The 19,398-nt window shown below is 47.0% G+C and overlaps 1 protein-coding gene across 1 annotated transcript in view; it reads right to left on the bottom strand.

Annotated features, from left to right (window-relative positions):
• ABCA13 (ATP binding cassette subfamily A member 13) overlaps nucleotides 1–19,398 on the bottom strand; it is a 366,584-nt gene that overhangs the window by 8,810 nt on the left and 338,376 nt on the right. Inside the window, 2 exon segments of the mRNA XM_035723335.1 lie at nucleotides 12,183–12,275; nucleotides 18,557–18,660. Of these exon segments, the coding sequence (XP_035579228.1) occupies nucleotides 12,183–12,275; nucleotides 18,557–18,660 (197 nt within the window).

Raw genomic sequence — 19,398 nt, 5'->3', positions numbered from 1 at the left:
CACAAAAATGCTCAACAAAACACTAACAAATTGAATATGGCCACATAAAAAAAAAAAGAGAGCGAGAGAGAAATATATCATGACCAAGTGGGATTTGTCCCAGGATGAAAGGTTGGTTTAACATTTAAAAATCAACGAATGTGACACACACATGATCATCTCAATTGATGCAGAGAAAGTATTCAATAAAATCCAATACTCTTTAATGAAAAAAACACTCAAGGAATAGGAATAGAAGAATAGTTTCTCAATTGATAAAGGGCACTGAGGAAAACCCATAAATAACAATACTTAATGATGAAAAACTGGGCTTTCTTCCTAAAAACAGGACCAAGATGAGTGTGTATACTCTCACAACGTGTATACACCATTGTACTGGGGGCTCTATCTAGAGTAAGAAAAAGAAATAAAAGGCATCCATACTGGAAAGGAAGAAGTAAAAACATATTCATATATGGTATGATTCTGTATGTAGGAATGCCTATGGAATTCACTAAATACTTTTAGAAATAATAAATAATTTCAGCAAGATTACAAGACACAAGATCAATGCACAAAAAAAAATTGTCTTTCTACAACTTTCTACAATCTAAAAAATGAAATTAAAGAAACAACTCCATTTACAGTAGCATCAAAAGAAATACTTCAGATTAAACGTAACCAAATAAGTGTAAAACCTATGATTTGTGACTAAAAAACATTGTTAAAAGAAATTAAAGGAGATTTAAATATATCATGTTCATGGATAGAAGACTTAACATTGTTAAGATGGCAATTCTCCTCAAATTTATCTACAGATTCAACACAATCTACTGACTTCTTTGTAGAAATTACAACCTGATTCCAACATCCATATGGAATTGCAATGGACCTAGACCAGCCAAACAGTTTTGAAAAAGAAGAACAAAGTTGAAGGACTAATACTTCCTGATTTCAAAGCTTACTACAAAGCAATAGTACTCAAAACACTAGGGTACTAGCAACAGGATTAACATAGAGATCAATGAAATAGAATTGAGAGTCCAGAAATAAACCTGTAGGTCTGTGGTCAACTGACTTTTGACAGTGTGGCCAAGACCATTCAATGGTAAGAGTAATCTTTCAACAAATGGTGCTGGCAGAACTGGATAGCAACGGGGTAAGAAGATGAACCTCTACCTCAAACACAGTTATAAAAAAGCTAACTCAAAAACACGTATCAGGGGCACCTGGGTGGCTCCGTCAGTTAAGCATCTGCCTTCAGCTCAGGTCATGATCTCAGGGTCCTGGGATCAAGTCCCCATGCTCCCTGCTCAGCAAGGAGTCTGCTTCTCCTTCTCCCTCTCCCTTTGCTCCTAACCCGCTCCCCCACTTGTGTTCTCTCTCCCATGCTGTGTCTCAAATAAATAAATACAATCTTAAAAATAAGTAAATAAATAAACAGAAATTTCTTCACAGAAGATACAAAAATGTCCAATAAACACATGGAAATATGTCCAATATCATCAGGGCAATGCAGATCAAAATCACAGTGAGATGCTACATACCTTACCCTCATTGGGTAGGGAAATAAAATGCAGGGGCGAAGATGGGGTGGAATTGGAACCCTCGTTCACTGCCAAGAGAAATGTAAAGTGGTGTGGCCAATTTGCTGTTTTTAAGATTTATTTATTTATTTGAGAGAGAGAGAGCATGAGTGGGAGGGGCAGAGAGGGAGAGAGAATCTCAAGCAGACTCGGCACTGAGCACGGAGCCCAACACACGGGGTTCAATCTCATGACCCTGAGGTCTTGACCTGGGCTGAAACTAAGAGTCGGACTCTTATCCAATGGTCCTACCCAGGCGCCCCTGGTGCAGCCAATTTGTAAAAGCAGTTTGATAGTTCCCTACATGGTTAAGCACAGAGTCAATCAATATATGACCTAGCAATTTCACTCCAAGGTATATACCCCCCAAAATAAATAGATATGTCCACACAAAAGCTCATACATGACTGTTTACAGCAACATAATGCATAATAGCCAAAAGGTGGAACCAATCCCAAGCCCATCAACAGTGGAGGAAGTAGACGTCTTATTTGGCCACACAAAGGAATGAAGTTCTGATAACAAGGAGGAACCTTAAAATCGCATATACTAAGTGAACGCCTGTTAAACAATTCCATTTATATGTCAATACTGGGCAAATTTACAGAGACCAAAAAAATAGACTGGCAGGGGCTTCAGGCTTGGCGGCTAGAAGGGGGATAGGTTAAAGGCACAGGGCTCCTTCCTAAGATGATGACAGTGTTCTAAAGTTACCCTTGGAGACGGTGGCACGTATTGTGGGACCACACGGACGAACACTGAATCACACGCCATAAATGGGTGAGTTGTAGAACAGGAGAGGTATATCCTAACAAAGCTGTTAAGAGCAAAGAGGATGGCCAAGGTAAAAAACCTCAGTTACAAAATGCCTGGAGACTATGGTAGATCGTAAATATTCTTTGCCCCTTCCCACACGCACACCCTTCGCCACGTAGCCTTGCCACGTTCCTTCGCCAGCGGGCCGTGGGTAAGACTACCGTCCTACCTTTCCCTATAACAAGTGACTTGGTTTAGCTAAAGGGACACTGGCCGGTGTGATGTGACCTGAGGTTCAGATCACACTTGTGCAGTTCAGCCTTTCCATTCCTGTAGCCCTGCCCCTCAGACGCTGACCCCAGAAGGAGGATGAGAGACAGGTGGAGCAGAGCCATCCCACCTGGGCCACCTGGAGGCCTATCCCCAGACACCTGCAGATGCAGGAGGATGCATGATAATTGTATAAGCTACTGTGTTTGAGGAACTCTGCTATGCTGCTTTTCATAAAAACATCTAACCGATGTATAGGGTTCTTTGACGCTTTAATAAAATAGAGCCAGACATCAAATTTGTAAAATATCCCTGAACTATGAAAGAAAGAAACGTTGAGGATTCATGAATTTTCTTTGAATACACATGCACGCACACATACACCCCACACATACATGCAGACACAGACACCACACACACACAGACACACCACACAAATACAAACACACACATGCACACACACTCGTGTACACACACATACGCACCACACAAATACACACGCACACAGGTATACTACACACATATAAACACACATACGTAAACACACATACAGGTATACGCGCGCGCGCGCACACACACACACACACACACACACACACACACATTTTAGGCTAACTGAATCCAGAGTAAATAAACGTCCCAAATCCTGGCCCAGCTCTGGCAACCACCAGTTTATTTTTTGTACCCATAAATTTTTTCTTTCCTTCCTTAATTCCTTCCTTCCTTCCTTCCTGTAAGATTCCACATATTAGTGAGATCATACAGTTTCTATCTTTCTCTGACTTATTTCTTTTTCTTTAAGATTTTATTTATTTACTTGAGAGAGAGCAAAAGCAAGAGAGATCACAGAGCGGGAGGGAGAAGCAGACTCCCCACTGAGCAGGGAGTCCGATGTGGGGCTCGATCCCAGGACTCTGGGATCATGACCTGAGCCAAAGGCAGACACTTCACTGACTGAGCCACCCAGGCTTCACTTAGATAATGCTCTGTGGTCCATCCCTGTTGTCACAAATGACAAGATTTCGTTCTTTTTTGTGGCTGAGTAATATTCTGGTGTGTGTGTGTGCAGGTGCATGCAAACCACGCCTTCTTCATCCTCCATTCGTCCACCAGTGGACACTTGGGTTGTTTCCATGCCTCAGCTGTTGTAAACAGTGCTGCAGTGAACATGAGTGCAGGTATGTTCGAGTTAGTGATTTCATTTCCTTTGGGTAAATACCCAGCAGTGAGATTGCTGGGTCATAACTTTCTGAGGACCCTCCATACTGTTGTCCACAGTGGTCGCCCCAGTTTGCATTCCCACCAACCGTGCACAAGGGGTCCCCTTTCTCTGCATCCTCACCAAAACCTGCTGTTTCCTGTGTTGTTGATTTTATCCATTCTGACAGGTGTGAGGTGGTATTGCACTGAGGTTTGGATTTGCATTTCCCTGGCGATGAGTGATGCGGAGCATCTTTTCATGTGTCTGTCAGGCATCTGCAAGTCTTCTTTGGAGAAATATAGTTCTGACCTAACAGAAATCCATTCCCCAGCGAGGCTGTGTTTTCTCAAGCTTAGGCTGTTATTTGCAACGTAACTCACGGTCCGGTTGTGTACGGCGGAGTCTCCGAATGGCAGGTTTTTGCTTTCTGGGTTGCACACAAATTGTCGGCAGACCAGTGGGCATCGATGTTGAAGCTAGCCATCCAGCAGAGAAGGTGACGGAAACTATTGCCGGGGCCGTGGCAGCAATTAGGCCCGAATCACACACCTGGTAGTTCCCGCTAATGGAGAGACATTGAGTACAGCAGAGCCCAGTCTCTAAAAGCAGCAAGCCAAGCGTGGGTGATGCAGACTGTTTTGAGAAAAAGCAGGCTCCACCCTGTCTGGAGATGGGTGGGATCTAAATGAAAGCCTTTACCAAAAGGGCTGATTATTGTTATTAGTACTAGTTGTTCATTAAGCTAGACAGAATCCAAGGGCTGCTGTAGTCAAGATTCCTTTTTCAAATCCAGCTGTAGCCTCCTTTAGCACCAGCCCGCCACGTGCAGAAACTTTACCTTCATTCACTCGTTCCTTTATTCTTCAACAAATACCTTGAGCACTGTCCCAAATATGAGACACCCAGAAATAAACAAGAAGAGAGGCCCCACTCCTAAGAGAGCACCCATTCCACTGGGAAGAGGCTGAAAACAATCCGGTGAACAAATTAACGTTGTGTGTAATACGTGCAAAGGTGTATTAGTCTGTTCAGATTCATGTATGAGTGACAGAAAACCCCGAGGAGCAAGGACATTAGTAGGCTGAAAGTCTGACGTCAGACAGCTCAGAGCGGGTAAGGCACTCTTCAGGCTCCTTCTGTTCCTACTGCTCTGTTCACCGGCCTCCATTGTGGAGGCTGCCTCGTGGTCCAAGACGGCTGCTTTGTCTCTAACCATCACATCTGCATTCAGGGCAAAAGGAAGGGAGGAAGGGGTACGGAAAGTGATGTCCCTCCCTACAAATCCACACCCTTGAAGCTGCAGACCCCTCTCTTGTTGTATCTCTTTGGCCACCTGCAGCAGGTCCCCACATCTGGGAGATGCATTCTTACTTCCAAGTGGCCCAGGGGCCAGGTAACATCTGGGGCATCTTACGCTTCTACGAATGGGCATGGTCCCTCTCTTGGTGCCCTCGGTCTGGGTCAGACAGACAACCACGCACATAAAGGTCAATGCAGCACAGTGTGGAAACTGTCCTAAGCCTGGGGAACAAGATGCTTGGGGGCGCAGCTCAATGGAAGTCATCTAACACTAACGGGTTTTTCTGGAGCGCCAGGGTCTTGAAATCCAGTGGGGAATAGACCATGCCTCTGTTGTCTCTCCTGAGACAGGCACTCAGCCAATGTGCACCCATGAGCAGAATCACAATGTGAACCTGAATCCGTGAAACAATGTCTCAAATGCTTCCATTTCCCATCTTCTCTGCCTGAGTGTTCTTATCAGAACGTATTAGAAAGTGACCGCTCCAGGTGACATCGCTCATGACCCGAATTTCCAAGACCTGAGGCATCCAGCCGAAATGTCCAGCATGAGAACGTCAGGTGGCTCAGAAGCCCTTCCCAGGGAACTGCATCAGAGCAATGTGGATTGTACTCACATGACACGATGATGTGAAAGCAAACGAAATGACAAATGCCACGTATCAGCGTGGGAACACAGGCTGAGGAGGTAGAAGCCCGCAGCGCCTTTCTCTGAAAAGAGCCCTTCCTGGTAAAGACAGTTAATTCAGTGGCGGGTAGAAGCAGCTGAATTTGATGATGCTTGAACACAAAGCAAAATATGCAGGATAGAATTCAGTCATCCCACAGTTGCCAAAATAATCGTACGTGAGGGTGTGCAAACTTCCTTCCCCATTTGTGACAGTGACATAAGCATATCCAATTAAATGTTTCATTGTTATATTTTTAAGCCAGTTTATTATTTGGTGATGTAATCTTAATCTAAGCTTTGATGTTCATAGCAATGGTTTCTAGAAGCATTAAATCAAAGATGCCACGCTGAGCATAAGGTGTCACGGAAGGTGACGGGTTAATTTTCAGCCAGCCAGATGGTCGTAGCTTGAGACCTCCACCATCACTACACCTTCTTCTATTTCTTAGAGGAAAACCGACAAACGAATCCTCCAGAGTACTCTCTATGTTCTTAGTAAAATGGCCATATAACCTATTGATGAGAGCCTCCTTCGAAGTTGATTCCATTATTATTTTTGATTCCAAAAGTTTTCAAGTTAGACGACTCAAGAAAATAAAAGCTCTCAGGGCGCCTGGGTGGCTCAGTTGTTAAGGGTCTGCCTTTGGCTCAGGTTATGATCTCGGGGTCCTGAGATCGAGTCCCACATTGGGCTCCCTGCTCAGCAGGGAGTCTGCTTCTCCCTCTGCCCCTCACCCCACTCATGCTCTCTCTCTCGTGCACTCTCTTTCTCAAATAATGTCTTAAAAAATAAAAAGAAAAGATCCCATCATCTTAAGGATTTTCTTTATTTGTAAAGCTTTGGTTTTGTTTTGTTTTGAATAAATCAACAGCCTTATCCTCCCTCCCCACCAAGAAATCAACCGGGCAAACTTCAAACATCTAGCCTTCAGAAGCATGATTTATTTCCCCACCTTGGGAGGACTACTTTTACCCTTGGACTTAAACTTTCTGCTTCAGCTGGTCTCAAGGCAGGGGAAAGCAAATAGGTGCAACACGCAGATGTGGCCGCTTCCCTCCAGGTGGGTCGTGAACATGCGCACAGCCTGCTGGCTCTCAGGATGCACTCCAGTTACGCACTGGAGAGAATCTGGGAACATAACTCCAGTTCTTGGGGATGAAGTATCAGTGCCACAGAGGGTGGTACTAGCCATTCCTGGCCATCAGGTGGCCTCCCCTGTGCTCCAGCTCCGCTTTGTGCATACACACACACACACACACACACACACACACACATCCATCCATCCATGCACACACACACACACACAATCCATCCATGCATGCACACACACAATGAGGGCTCGCACAGGAGATACACTGTTCAACCTAATGACCTACCCTCAACTGAGGAAAGAATCCAATCAGGAGCACATGAGATTGCAGATAGTCACCCAACATCCACTTCCTTATCTTGTTCATTAACAGAAACCTAACTTTATTTAAGTGGCAAAATGCCCAGCTAAATTCTACATTTGTCAGGCTTCCTAGTAACCAGGGCAACTGACAAAACCTAAGTGCAAGTGGCTGGGTAGGGCTTACAGACAGCATGCCTTTCCCTGCTCCGTCTTGTTTGTTGCCTAGAACAAGGATGCGATGGGTGGAGTTACAGCAGTCATTCTGGGACCAAGAAGATTGTAAAGACTTGAGCCCCTGAACCAGTGCCAATAACCAGGTACTTCTGGACTTTTATTACATATACAAAGTGAATATGGTTCAGTCAATGGATATGCTTACATCAATGTGTTTGATGTTCTGTTACTAAGAGATGGACATAGCTCATGACTGAAACAGAAGATCAAAGATAGGAGAGAAGGAAAAAATCCCCTGGAGGAAGGTCCCAGAAGGGAAGGAGATCCGTGGGATTGTGACGCAGGAAGAAAGACAGTTGATAAAGAGGCAAATTTCCTTCTCAGAAACAGAAACAAAGGCAGAGAAGGATGAATGGCAGTTTGTGAGCCCACCCTGAGGGGCGGACGGACAGGTGGCTTCTCTCATCTCGGGATATTAGAGACCACGGGTTAAGTGAGTGGGTGTCAGGGCCTCGACAAGAATGGGGGCATGGAAGCACTGCCCAGAGGAAGGTCACAGGAAAGATCGGGATCCCAGCTCCACCGCAGCCCCCCTCTGCGGTTACTGAGTGGGGGCTGTCCTGAGAACATACGCCACAGAACAAAGCGGAACCAGAAGCCCAAGCTCAAATCCTAGCTCCTCCGCGCACCAGCCGGGAATACGCTCCACGTTTCTCTGACTCATGTTCTATACTTGCAGAGGGGGAGGAATACTAACAGCCAGCTCGTGGGGGTGTGAGGAGGAGCGAACTAGCTGGTGCACAGAGCACCGAGAACTGGCACGGAGTAAGCACCACACAAGTCGTACCTCCTGACGTTATCCCCTGGAAGCTGGACCATCTGTGCCCAGAGCTCGGCCCAGTAGAGAAGAGATCACGTGTCCTAAAAGGCCCCCAGACAGGAGGGAAGAAGTGGGACATAGGAGAGGGGGTCATCCGGACACCGGGGAGCAGAGACGGGAAAACACGGGTGATTCCCGAGAAGGGGCCAGACCTCACGGAGAGCTGATCCAGGACTGCAGCTTATGGATGCAAATGTCAGGAACTAGGACTCTCCTTGGTCAGAGAGCAAAGGGACAAAACCAAAAGGGGAGAAGGGCACGTTGCCCAGCTTCCTGAGCCCAAAGGGAGGCCATCCAGCGCACTGAAGCAGGGCAGAGGAAAGCCACGGGCATCGCCCAGGCTCCAAGCCACTGAGGTGGGTGACGGCAGCCGGGGCGCAGCCAGGGCCGGCTTGGACAAACTCGGGGGGCGGGGGGCGTTAACTGGGGAGGGGAGGCCCCCGGGAAGAGTGAAGACATCCGGGGCGGAGGGGTGTTGTGACAGCGACTAGGAAGGAGGGAGGCTGAGGCTGCATCTGAGTGGTCCGTGAAGACCTCATGGCCGGCAAGAGGCACGGAGCTGACACGGGCCAAGGACGCAACGTCTCAAGTCTGAGAGGCCAGAACTCACGGTGGTGGGAGGGAGGCAGGGAGGCCCAGGGACGAGGTCAGCGTGTGCCAGGGGATGGGGAGAATGTCACTTTCCCCAGCGAGGCCCAGTCCCTGACATCCTGTACCCCTGACCCCGTCTGTCCCTCAGGCCAGGCAGCTCCCAACGTCCGACAAATCCTCCCACCTGGAGGCGAGGCGACAACGGGGGTGGCTGGCTGGCAAAGCTGCCGGGAGCAGGAAAACCCAGGCCAGAATCAGGGGAACCCATCAGGTCGTCCAACTAGGAGAAGGCTGTGGTTGGCTGCTTCACAGAAATACCAGAGTAGGGCCACAGTCGCGAACCTTGGACTTGGTTCTTACGAACAAGCAGCATTTTAGCAATATGTTGGAACTGTACGGTTAGACACAGTGTGCACTGCTGTAGAAGTACCGCACAGGAAGCTCTAAGAAGTTCTAACAAGGTCTAGAACTTGAGAAGAAAAGAGGACACCAAGTTGGTAAGTGAATGATTTAGAGTCTGGCAACATCAGTCCTCCTGGGGAGTGAAAGCCTAAACATCTCGGGACCGTGCCTGTCCTCTGCGGGGTGGTCCTCCTGCGTTTCCCCGGACGAGGCGTCCAGGACCGGCTGTCCCCGCCCTCAGAGGGCATCTCCGAACTAGTGCGGACGCGGGGGCGGCGGGCGATGCGGGGCCGCCGGGAGGCAGAGGCTGTGCTCTCCCAGGGCGCAGGGGCGAGCTGCAGGCAGGTCTGGGGAAAGGGAGCAGCGCAGACAGACCCCGGGGCGGGGAGGATGCAGCTGGACGCCGGAGAAGAGAAGCCCGTGGTGGCTGGGAAGAGGAGCGCTGAGCACGGCCAGGCCAGCGGAGCGCGGGGGCAGGAAGCCGCGAGGCGGCGGCGGCGCTGGGGCCGTGGACAGGGCGGGGGCGCCGCGGGAAGGAGTGCACGTGGGGGGCTGGGGCAGGTGTCTCGGGGTACAGAGAGCCCCTGCCCTGCCCTGCCCCGCCCTCCACTCGGCTCTGCGAGTCTCCTCCACGGGGCTCCGGCGGCTCCCGGCGTCAGCTACCCTGTGAGGCAGACGCCTCCCCGCCCAAGCCGGGGCCCTGCACACCCACCCCTGCATCTCCGCAGGGAAACCCCTCCGCAGAGCTCAGGACTCTCTCTCCCGGACGCTGCATCCCCCGGGGCCGCCTCGGCCCGCCGCCCTCACCCCTGCTCTATCCGCATCGTCTTCACACTCTTTTCAAACGTCCTCAGGCCCAAATCTCCAGGCGGCCTTGACTCCTCCCATTCGGGCCCGTGCACCGTCGTGGGGGCCAGCTTCGTTGCTGCTCTCAGCACAACCCTGTCCAGACTCACGGCACATCAACACTGACTTCCGCCGCTTGGCCGTGGCTTTTCGCGCTCCCTCCAGACAACCACCGCAGAAGCACCTCGCCTCGCTCCCTCTGTGCCTCCAAAGCGTCAGCCTCTCTGCAGACCACACGTGGCCTGAGCTCGGCCCTCCTCCACCGGCCACACCCTCGCCTGGCCTCGCAGTGACCCGTCCCCAGCTGGCAACGCTCAGACAGGCTGTGTGACGGCTGCAGGGGTGGCAGACCAGGCCCCCGTGCAGGTGCCCAGAGGCGCCTCGCACATCATGGGCACAGACGGAAATTCTAGGGTCCCCGCTCCCAGTCACAGCACGTGGAGATGCCATCAGACACTGGGACAAAACCGTGTGCCGTCGGGGGGGAGACAACAGGGCTGGAAGCCAAGCAGCGCATGTTACGTCTGCTTAAAGCACGCAGACGAGCATGCCGTGGGCTGTGCACACTCCGGGACGGTGTGCACAGAGAGGAGTGGGGAAGGAGCCCACACTCTCCATGCAGACCCTCAGCCACTGGGACCTCAGCAGGCACAGATGCGGGGGACTCCCAGGTCCATGTCAGGATTAACCCTTCCTTCACTTTTCATCTCCTATTCCGGAAACAGATGTCATCAGTTTATTTGCTGCAGGAAAATACCAACTTTACCAATTGTTTTGCAACATATTAAGGTCAGCGTTGCGGTGAATCGCCCACAAGCCAGTTCTGCTTCATGTCGTTGTAGAGTCCACACATTACTAACAATCCGCCCTCAGCCACAGGACGCGTTATCGGAACTGAAACCGGGAGTAGGAGAGACTGTGGAGCCACCTGGAGGAGGACTCTTCCTCTGTGCTTCCTCCGGCTAGCTCCTCCCGCAACCTGCAAAAACCTCGAGAGAGGCAGGTAGCTAAGCTGAGACATAAATCACCTAACAATCAGGCATGGGCTATAAAACTTTATGTAAGCATTCATAAGGGTTAGGGAGTGTGGAATATTATTTTTCTTTTGATGACACTTATTAAAGGTGAGTGGAGTACATATTGAGAACAGTTTCCAACAGGTTGATATGACAGGTGACCGACCCGATGTGGCAAGCAGGAGCGGGATTGGCTGTCCTGGTAGCACCTGACTCCGACCACCAGAAAATGGATAGTCGCTCCCAGGACGGCACATGAAGCATTCCGTAATATTTGCTCCATGAAATAAACACACTTCAACCTAATATATACATCTGTTTAACAAATCTCTGCCTGCAAATTCCAACATCAAAAACACTGAATAAATGAAAATGAAAAATTCATCAACATGTATTAAGAAATCATTCTGTATCAGAAACAACAGATGAAATGACAAGTTAAAAGGAAATCAGAAACTGAAAATTGCTTAGGTGACACTGAATTTTCAAAAAACGCACCAGTAGGACAGAAAACGTGCTCATAGAAATTGACAGCAACATCATGACGATCCCAAAAAGTCAACGGAGAAGACATAAAAGGACAATTAGCAGGAGCAGGGAAGAAATCTAAGGGTTGAAGACACACAGGAAAAATCTTCAGTCCTCATTAGTCCAAACGAAAATCAACCACAACAGTCCTGTGTTCCCTCCTGACTCGGTGCAGACCTGTTTCCCAGCACGGCAGCCGGCCGGTAACACAGGCCCTTGATCCACCCTGGACCAGGGGTACAGGGGTGGACAACCTCTGAACATAGAAGGTGTTCTGTATCAGCGAGGACTTTTTTCTCCTCTCCTCATCTTGACTGTCACAAGGAGAGTGCCTGTCCTCCCGGAAGAAGCCGTGAACGTGGTGGGGAACGGCTGGGTCCACGTGCATCCCACACACCCTCACCTTCCCAGCCCCCATCTCCCTTCCCTGCCGCGAGGGGACTGGACCACCCTGGCTCTAGAACATCACCAGCTACAGGTGCATCATGCTGCTGACTTAGGGTAAACAGTTCAACCGAAAGAGAAATATACATGCAACACACAGACAACATACATGTATACATAGAGCACGTAACATACATGTAACATACCTGTCTTTAATGTGCTGGGGAGAGCCAAGGCACCTGAAGCTGCCATTGACCATGATGGCAAGTCTCGTGCAAAGAGCCTCACACTCCTCCATGCTGCGGGGAAAGACAAGAAGCACATGAGCGAGCCGTGTCCTACGGATGCCAGGCTTGGACCAAACAGTCAAATCAACAGGTAGACCCCCACACTGCTGTTGCAAATTTGTGAATTTTCTATATTTGTGAATATCTATATACAAACCTCAATAAACCCCCCCAAAAGCACCTTTTAAATGGATGTTTTATTTAGATGGCCCATGATACAATTATCCAAAAACTTAGCAGCATTTCAATATCCGAGGAACAACAGTTACGAGGACAGAACCTTTTAGCGACAGTACAAAAACATAAACTAGATACAAGTCACCTTCACGGAAAATGTGGAAGTTTTATGAAAAATAAAAGGAATAAGAGCTACTAATGAACCTAAATGAAATCCTGAATCAATAAAAAGATGTGTCAAGAAAAGGAAAACAGTGAATATATATTTCAGAAAAAGCAATTAGAATATGAAAATTACTGTTATAGGAAAATTATTTTACAAAATATATGTATAAATAAAATGTAATAAGTGAATTTTATATAAAATACAAGTATTTATTCTATTTTACGATAATACATAATATCAAATAAAACAAATGAAATTGTGTAATTTGCAACTACAATTTAGTCTGTAAGTTTAGTATGTAATATTATCTCGATATAAAATATGTAATAAAGATTCGTAACTTTTAACAGTATTATTATAATTACATAGAAAATAACAAAATATAATAAAGATATAGTATAATGCCAATCAAAGTTATAAAGCATATCTTCAAAGTTATTTAGTGAGAGGCAGAAAAACTGTTAAGTAGGAAGAGCAGTAAGCCCCAGAAACTGTTGTTTTAAGGCTCAAATAATTTTTTTTAAGATTTTTATTTATTTATTTGAGAGAGAGAGAGAAAAAATACGAGCAGGGTGAGGGGCAGAAGGAAAGGGAAAAGCAGACTCCCCACTGAGCAGGGATAAGGCTCAAATAATTTAAATAAGGCAATATGCTAAGGAACCAGAAGGCAGATCATTGGAACCAGATAAGACAGTGCGGAAGGAGACATTCACACCCTAAACACGTAAGCAATCGGAGGATGGGAACATTCCTTCTAAGCGTAACAGCAACAGAAGAAACCATGACAGAAATGTTTAGCGGCTGGCAATGCAAAACTACAAACTTGTGTCAAAACAGCAAACAAACATTAAAAATAATGACAACAAATGCAATGTGTAAGGGTTGATACGTTCCGTATAAAGAACCAATACATGTTAGCGTAAAAACAGAACAATGAAAATGCAATCCAGGAAAAAGGGCAAATATAGAGACTATTCAAAAAACTGCTCACAGGTAATACACATGCCAACAAATTAAAAACTCAACCATCAAGTAAGTGATCTTAAAATTATTTTCCAGCCAGAAAGCCATTTGTCATGGTGCTTTTGTATGTTGCACAGGAAAACACTCCCCGCCCCCATCTCCAGGGCAAATAAAAACGATGATTCCTCAGATCAAAAAAATACCCAAAACATCTTCTCCATCATCCTAAGAAGGGGCCCCTCATATACTGTCGGTGGGAATGAAAAATTGGCATAACTTTCCAAAAACCCAATTTGGCAATAATCTCTTTTCTAGAAATTTACCTTCGGAAACTCAGAAAATATGAATGCTATAACAAGTTATGTATAATAGTAAAAATCCAGAAATCGGTTCCACATTAGGATAATGCAATACTCATATAAATGGGAGTGCATCCATGTGTTAATCAGCCATTAGAATGAGGTTTTCCAAACTCAGTTAATTGCACAGGGAAAAAGTAATGATATGGCAATGGTAAAATGACAATGCATGTTAGGAATACTGCACATTATGTGAAAAAGAAAGTGGGAAGGAAAAACACACAAAAAGGTATGATTTTGATACTTGAAAAATGAAGTTAATGGAGGAATATCTTTCCTTCGTTGTACCTCGTTGTACCATCCAAATCACCTATAGGAAACATGTATTGTTTTTACTGTTAGGAAATGGACATAAAGCAGTCTGCTTGTTAGGTCACGGCATGCTCAGATCAAGGTTATACAGTCAGCCTTCCATGCAGCTGGAGGTGGACATCAATGTGAAGTATAATTTCTGGGTCACATCAAAATAAGACAAGCCACCAGCCTTGCATATTGGTTCTTTCCACTTTCCATGAGGTGGACTAGAAAGTCGACTTCAACCATGAAAATGAGGACAAAATCACAGGTGACTAAATGACATGGTGGCAAGACCCTGAGTCCTTGGATGACCTTGGGCTCCAGCAGAGCCCACCAGCATAAACTGTTAATGGGGAAGAGAAACCCATGTCTGGTCTGAGCCACTGTAATTTGGGGTCTTTGTTATAGTAGCTTAAGATGAAGTCTAAGGAATATATGCTATCAACGCTCCAAATACGCTTCATGTATCTTTCTGTGCAAACGTGTCTTTGTTTCTTTAGTTAATTTCAATTTAAAACATCTAATTCCATTTTTATGAGCTCGTAGTAGGTGCTGTAATTACATGGGCAGACCATGAAGCCATTTCTGTATTACATCCTTAAAGAGTTCAGATGAGTGGAGATCCATTGACACTGACCTCAGAGTAATGACTTGTTAGTTTCAAGTGAGCTGTTCCTAGCTGTCAAACAGACAAGGTCCCAGCAGCCGGTGGGATACCACAACATCTCAGCCTGGGGGGAACAGACTGTGAGATTTTGATGATTTTCGACATCAAGAAGAATATACCATGCCAGGGGTTCAACATCAACGAAAGTAACCTCTGACCATTTACCCAGAAAACGAACACCGTATTTCCTCCGGGTGGGCTGAGCTGACTGGGACAGAACGCTGGCCGGGGGTGGGGGTGGCGGTGGGACAAAGAGTTAAGGGCTGATAATGGAATGCACAAGTCAGGGTTTGATGGGCAAGCCAAAAACACTCCTGGTCATTCTTGGATGGACTTTTTTTTTTTTTTTTTAAGATTTTATTTATTTATTTGAGAGACAGAGAGAGAGAGCAGGGGGAGGGGCAGAGGGAGAGGGAGAGCGGACTCTGCGCTGAGCATGGAGCCGATGTGGGGCTTGATTTCACGACCCTGAGAGCATGACCTGAGCCAAAATCAAGAGTCAGACGCTTAACCAATTGAACCACCCAGGGCGCCCCGGGTGGACTCATTTTAATTCCTCTTAGTGAGTACAGTGGGAAAGAGTTTCCCACCTCAGGTTTCTACCATGCTCCTCTAGGTAAGGAATAATAAGAGGAACAGAGACAGGAACTCAAAATGAGGAGGAAACTGCTATTTGGAGCCTTTTCAGCTGAAGTCAGTTGTTTTAGAATCACAGACTCAATCACCAGCTGCCCTACTCTTCATTAATCGGGAGTCATTTAGACCCTCGTACTGCATGGATATGGACAGACTTACAGAAGTGAAGACACATCGTTGATGTGAAACCACGGGAAGAGCACATAAAACAGAAATTACAGCGACATGTGGTCTTTCTGAGAACGGTCTGCAATCATGATCTGCTCTGTGGAACTTAAGAGGCATTTTTAATGTGACACCGGTTTATCCGATCTTAGAACCTGCCTACGAACGTGAGGACTTTACAAATCCTAGCACAGTGAACACAGGAATGCAGGGAGCTCCTGGAACTGACACGGCCAGAAGATCGTTTTCGGCCAAAATGTATATATCTTAACAGGGAGAGGATGTGCCAAATTTACTTTGATGTAAAGTTGTATTTTCTGAAGAGAAACAGAACAAAGACAAAAAGGCAACAGCAGGACTTCTGGCTGTGGCCACGGGGGACAATTGGCAAGCCCTCCCCCCCAAAAAAAACTATAAAACTGGACCAAATGAACCAAAACCACCATTTCAGAATTCTGGAAATTGACCAAAGGCATGCAACAATCTGAGCAACACAGGGGACAAACTGATGAGTTGAGGGCAAGAGGAAGGGTAATCCGTGAATAGCTTTACCAACATGCACCTACTAGCAGGCAGGGCAGACCGTGAGGATTAGCAGGTTCTCTGCACTCAATGTGGACCCCTGGAAAATGCCCATACCCAGGGACATCGTCAGCATAAGTGAATTTTGTAGAGCCCAGCAAACAAGAAGGAACAATAGCTCCGGTATCTGGCCCGCAGTGGGCTCCACTAGGCTGATACTGCGTGACTGGGGCATGCATATAGCCTACTGGGGCTGCATGTACACACCGCAGAGGTCAGAGAGGGGCCACGCCATCCACACGCTCCCCGTGAACCCAGGGGACATCCACGTGCACATCCAAGAGACCAGCAGAACCCAAGAGAAAGCAAAACTGGGCCATCTAGATGAAGCCTGCACTTGGAATATTCTCCCCTGTGCACGCACAGATCCGTTGGCAGAGGACAGAATCTTTGCTGTCTTGAGGTAGCTGAGGGCCGCCTCTGCCCATGTAAGATCAGCGTGCCTCCAAGGAAGCTGGGCTTTAAAAAACAAGCACAAGATTTAAAACACAAACTGTATGGAGGCATCAGCAGTTACTCGCTGCAGGGGAAAGAGATTTCACAGATTCATCCCAGGCAAAGAAACACTAACACACAGACTCACAAAAGGAACAAACCAAAAACAAAACAAAACAAAAACAAAAAACCTGAAAAAACTGGCAATAACAGCAACTTTTGGGGATGCGGAGAAATCAAACCAGAGATGCCACAATTTATTAAGTATTGTGAAATATCCAGCTTTTGACAAAAAATTATAACCTGCAAAAGAAACCAGAAACCATTACCCATACTCGGGGGAAAATGGTCAGCAGAAGCTGTTCCTAAGTGTCCCCAAACATTACATTTTGCAGAAAAGAATCTTCAGTGAAGCTACTCTGTGTATGTTCAAAGCTCTAAAGGAAACAACGTTTCAAGAATTTTTTAAAAGTGACAATAACAATCAATAAATAGAGATTCTGAAGTAGATTGAAATTATTTTTTTTTGAATTTATATATTTTTTTAAAAAGAACCAAATGGGGTGCCTGCAGTTGGGCGTCCGACCCTTGGTTTCCACTCAGGTCATGGTCTCAGGGTCATGAGATCAAGCCCTGCACTGGGCTCCGTGCTCAGTGGGGGGGTCTGCTTGAGATTTCCCTCCCTCTCCCTCTGCCCCCTCCCACTCATGCTTTCTGTCTCTCAAAAAATAAATAAACCTTAAAAAAAAAAAGGACCAAATGGAATTCTTTTAGTTGGAAAGTACAATAAATGAAATGAAAATTTCACTACGGAGCCACCAGCAAAATTTGAGTAGCAGAAGAAAGCATCAGTGAACTTGAAGATAGATCAATAAAGATTATTCAATCTCAAGAGAGAAAAAAATATTAAAAAGAAAGGACAGAAACCCACAGATCTGTGGGACACCATCATACATACACAGAAAGTACCAGTGCACGGGAAAGGAGAGGAAAGACAGAAAGATCCAGAAAAAAAACACTGGAATAAGTAACTGCCAAAATGTCCCCGTGTTTACTGAAAAAAACATTAACCTATGCATTCAAGAAGCACAAGGAACCCACGGTAGGATAAACAGAGATCCACCTCTGGGCACATCGAAGTTTAACTGTGAAATGTGAAAGTCCAAGGGGAATCCTGCGAGCTGCAAGGCGGAAATGACCCATGATGTACGGGGCAACAGCAGAATTAGCACTGGCCGGCTTCTTATAAGAGAACGTGGCAGAGAAGACGGGATGACACATTCACCTGGGCAATGTGAATTAAAATCACACTTAACCAGGATGGTGACAATCAGAAAGACAGAGTGTTGACAAGAGTCTGCAGAAACCAGGAACTTCATCTTTGGTCCTGGGAACATCAAATGATGAAGCCGCGTCGGAAAGCAAAAGCTCTCCTGTGTCTTAAAGCATTAAACACAAACTTACCACACAACCCAGCAATTTGGCTCCTAAAAACCACCCCAGACAAATAAAAACATACGTCCACACAAAGACATTTATATGACTGTTCACAGCACATTATATGGGAAGCAATCCCGTATCGACCAGGGAAGAATGGACAAAATATGATCTGGCTACATGATGGAACACCATTCCGCACTGAAAACCAGCACATGGCTGACACGCCACAACACGGAAGAGCCTCAAGGACACAGCAAGGGAAAGAATTTAGACACAAAAGCCCACGCTTTTGGGTGCACGTGGGTGGCTCGCTCGGTTGGGAGACTGACTTTGGCTCAGGCCATGACCTTGGGGATCTCGGGGATCCTTTGCTCAGCGGGGACCGGCCGCGAGGGCTGTGGCTCACCTGTGGGAGGTCAACACCACTGCACAGCCCCCCCGAGCCTCCTGCATTATCGTAGTCCACAGGTACCGCTTGGAGCAGGGGTCCATCCCGGAGCTGGGCTCGTCCTGAAGGAGAGAGCACATGATGATGGGTGTTGGGGGTGCACGCTGGGACACGCAGGCTGCACGAGGCCAGGCCTGGCCGGGGGGGGCGGGGCAGGGGCGGGTGGACCCCGCGTTGGCTTTACAGGCAGCACGTCTTCACAAGAGCTGGTGGTCAAAGAGGACGGCCCACCTTGCCGCACCGTCCGCCTCCACAGAACTTCCGAAAGATCCACCGCAGACAGACAGGCAAAAGCAGAAGAAAGCTTCCCTTATGTAGCACCGTCAAGTAAAGTGGGATTTTTGGAACCTGGAGCTTTCGCCTTCAATAAACAACAGAGCACTTACTAAACCACTTTTGAGAGAAATGGTTCTGGACTTCGTGATGCATTTCTGGGCTTTTTGCAGTCAGGGAGTACTAAACACATTTTTCTTAAGAGCTTAGGGTCATCAACTCCCCTAAAAGAAAAACGGACCGAAAGTGGACAAAAAAATGGCACTGAGCAGGAAAACAAACACCTGCGCTTTTCTGCAAACCGGGTGATACATATGTGTAGTTAGAAGCATAAGTAAATAGCAGCAGTGGTCATGCATTGCTCAGCGAGAAAGCTGATGGGTATAGCTCTACATTTTCCTGACCCCACGCTGGTGTCAGACATGGGAGCCACTTGTCTTTCCTTGGGGGAGAACTTGGAAGGCCCTGCAAGGCATGTCTTGAACCAGATGCTCTGAATGCGTCCCCACCATCACGGTCACTAAAGC

Source organism: Zalophus californianus, chromosome 12 (genome assembly GCF_009762305.2).
Source record: "Zalophus californianus isolate mZalCal1 chromosome 12, mZalCal1.pri.v2, whole genome shotgun sequence".
NCBI classification, from domain to species: Eukaryota; Metazoa; Chordata; class Mammalia; order Carnivora; family Otariidae; genus Zalophus; species Zalophus californianus.
Note: the sequence above shows the minus strand (reverse complement) of the source record. Positions and strands in the feature narration are given on the sequence as shown.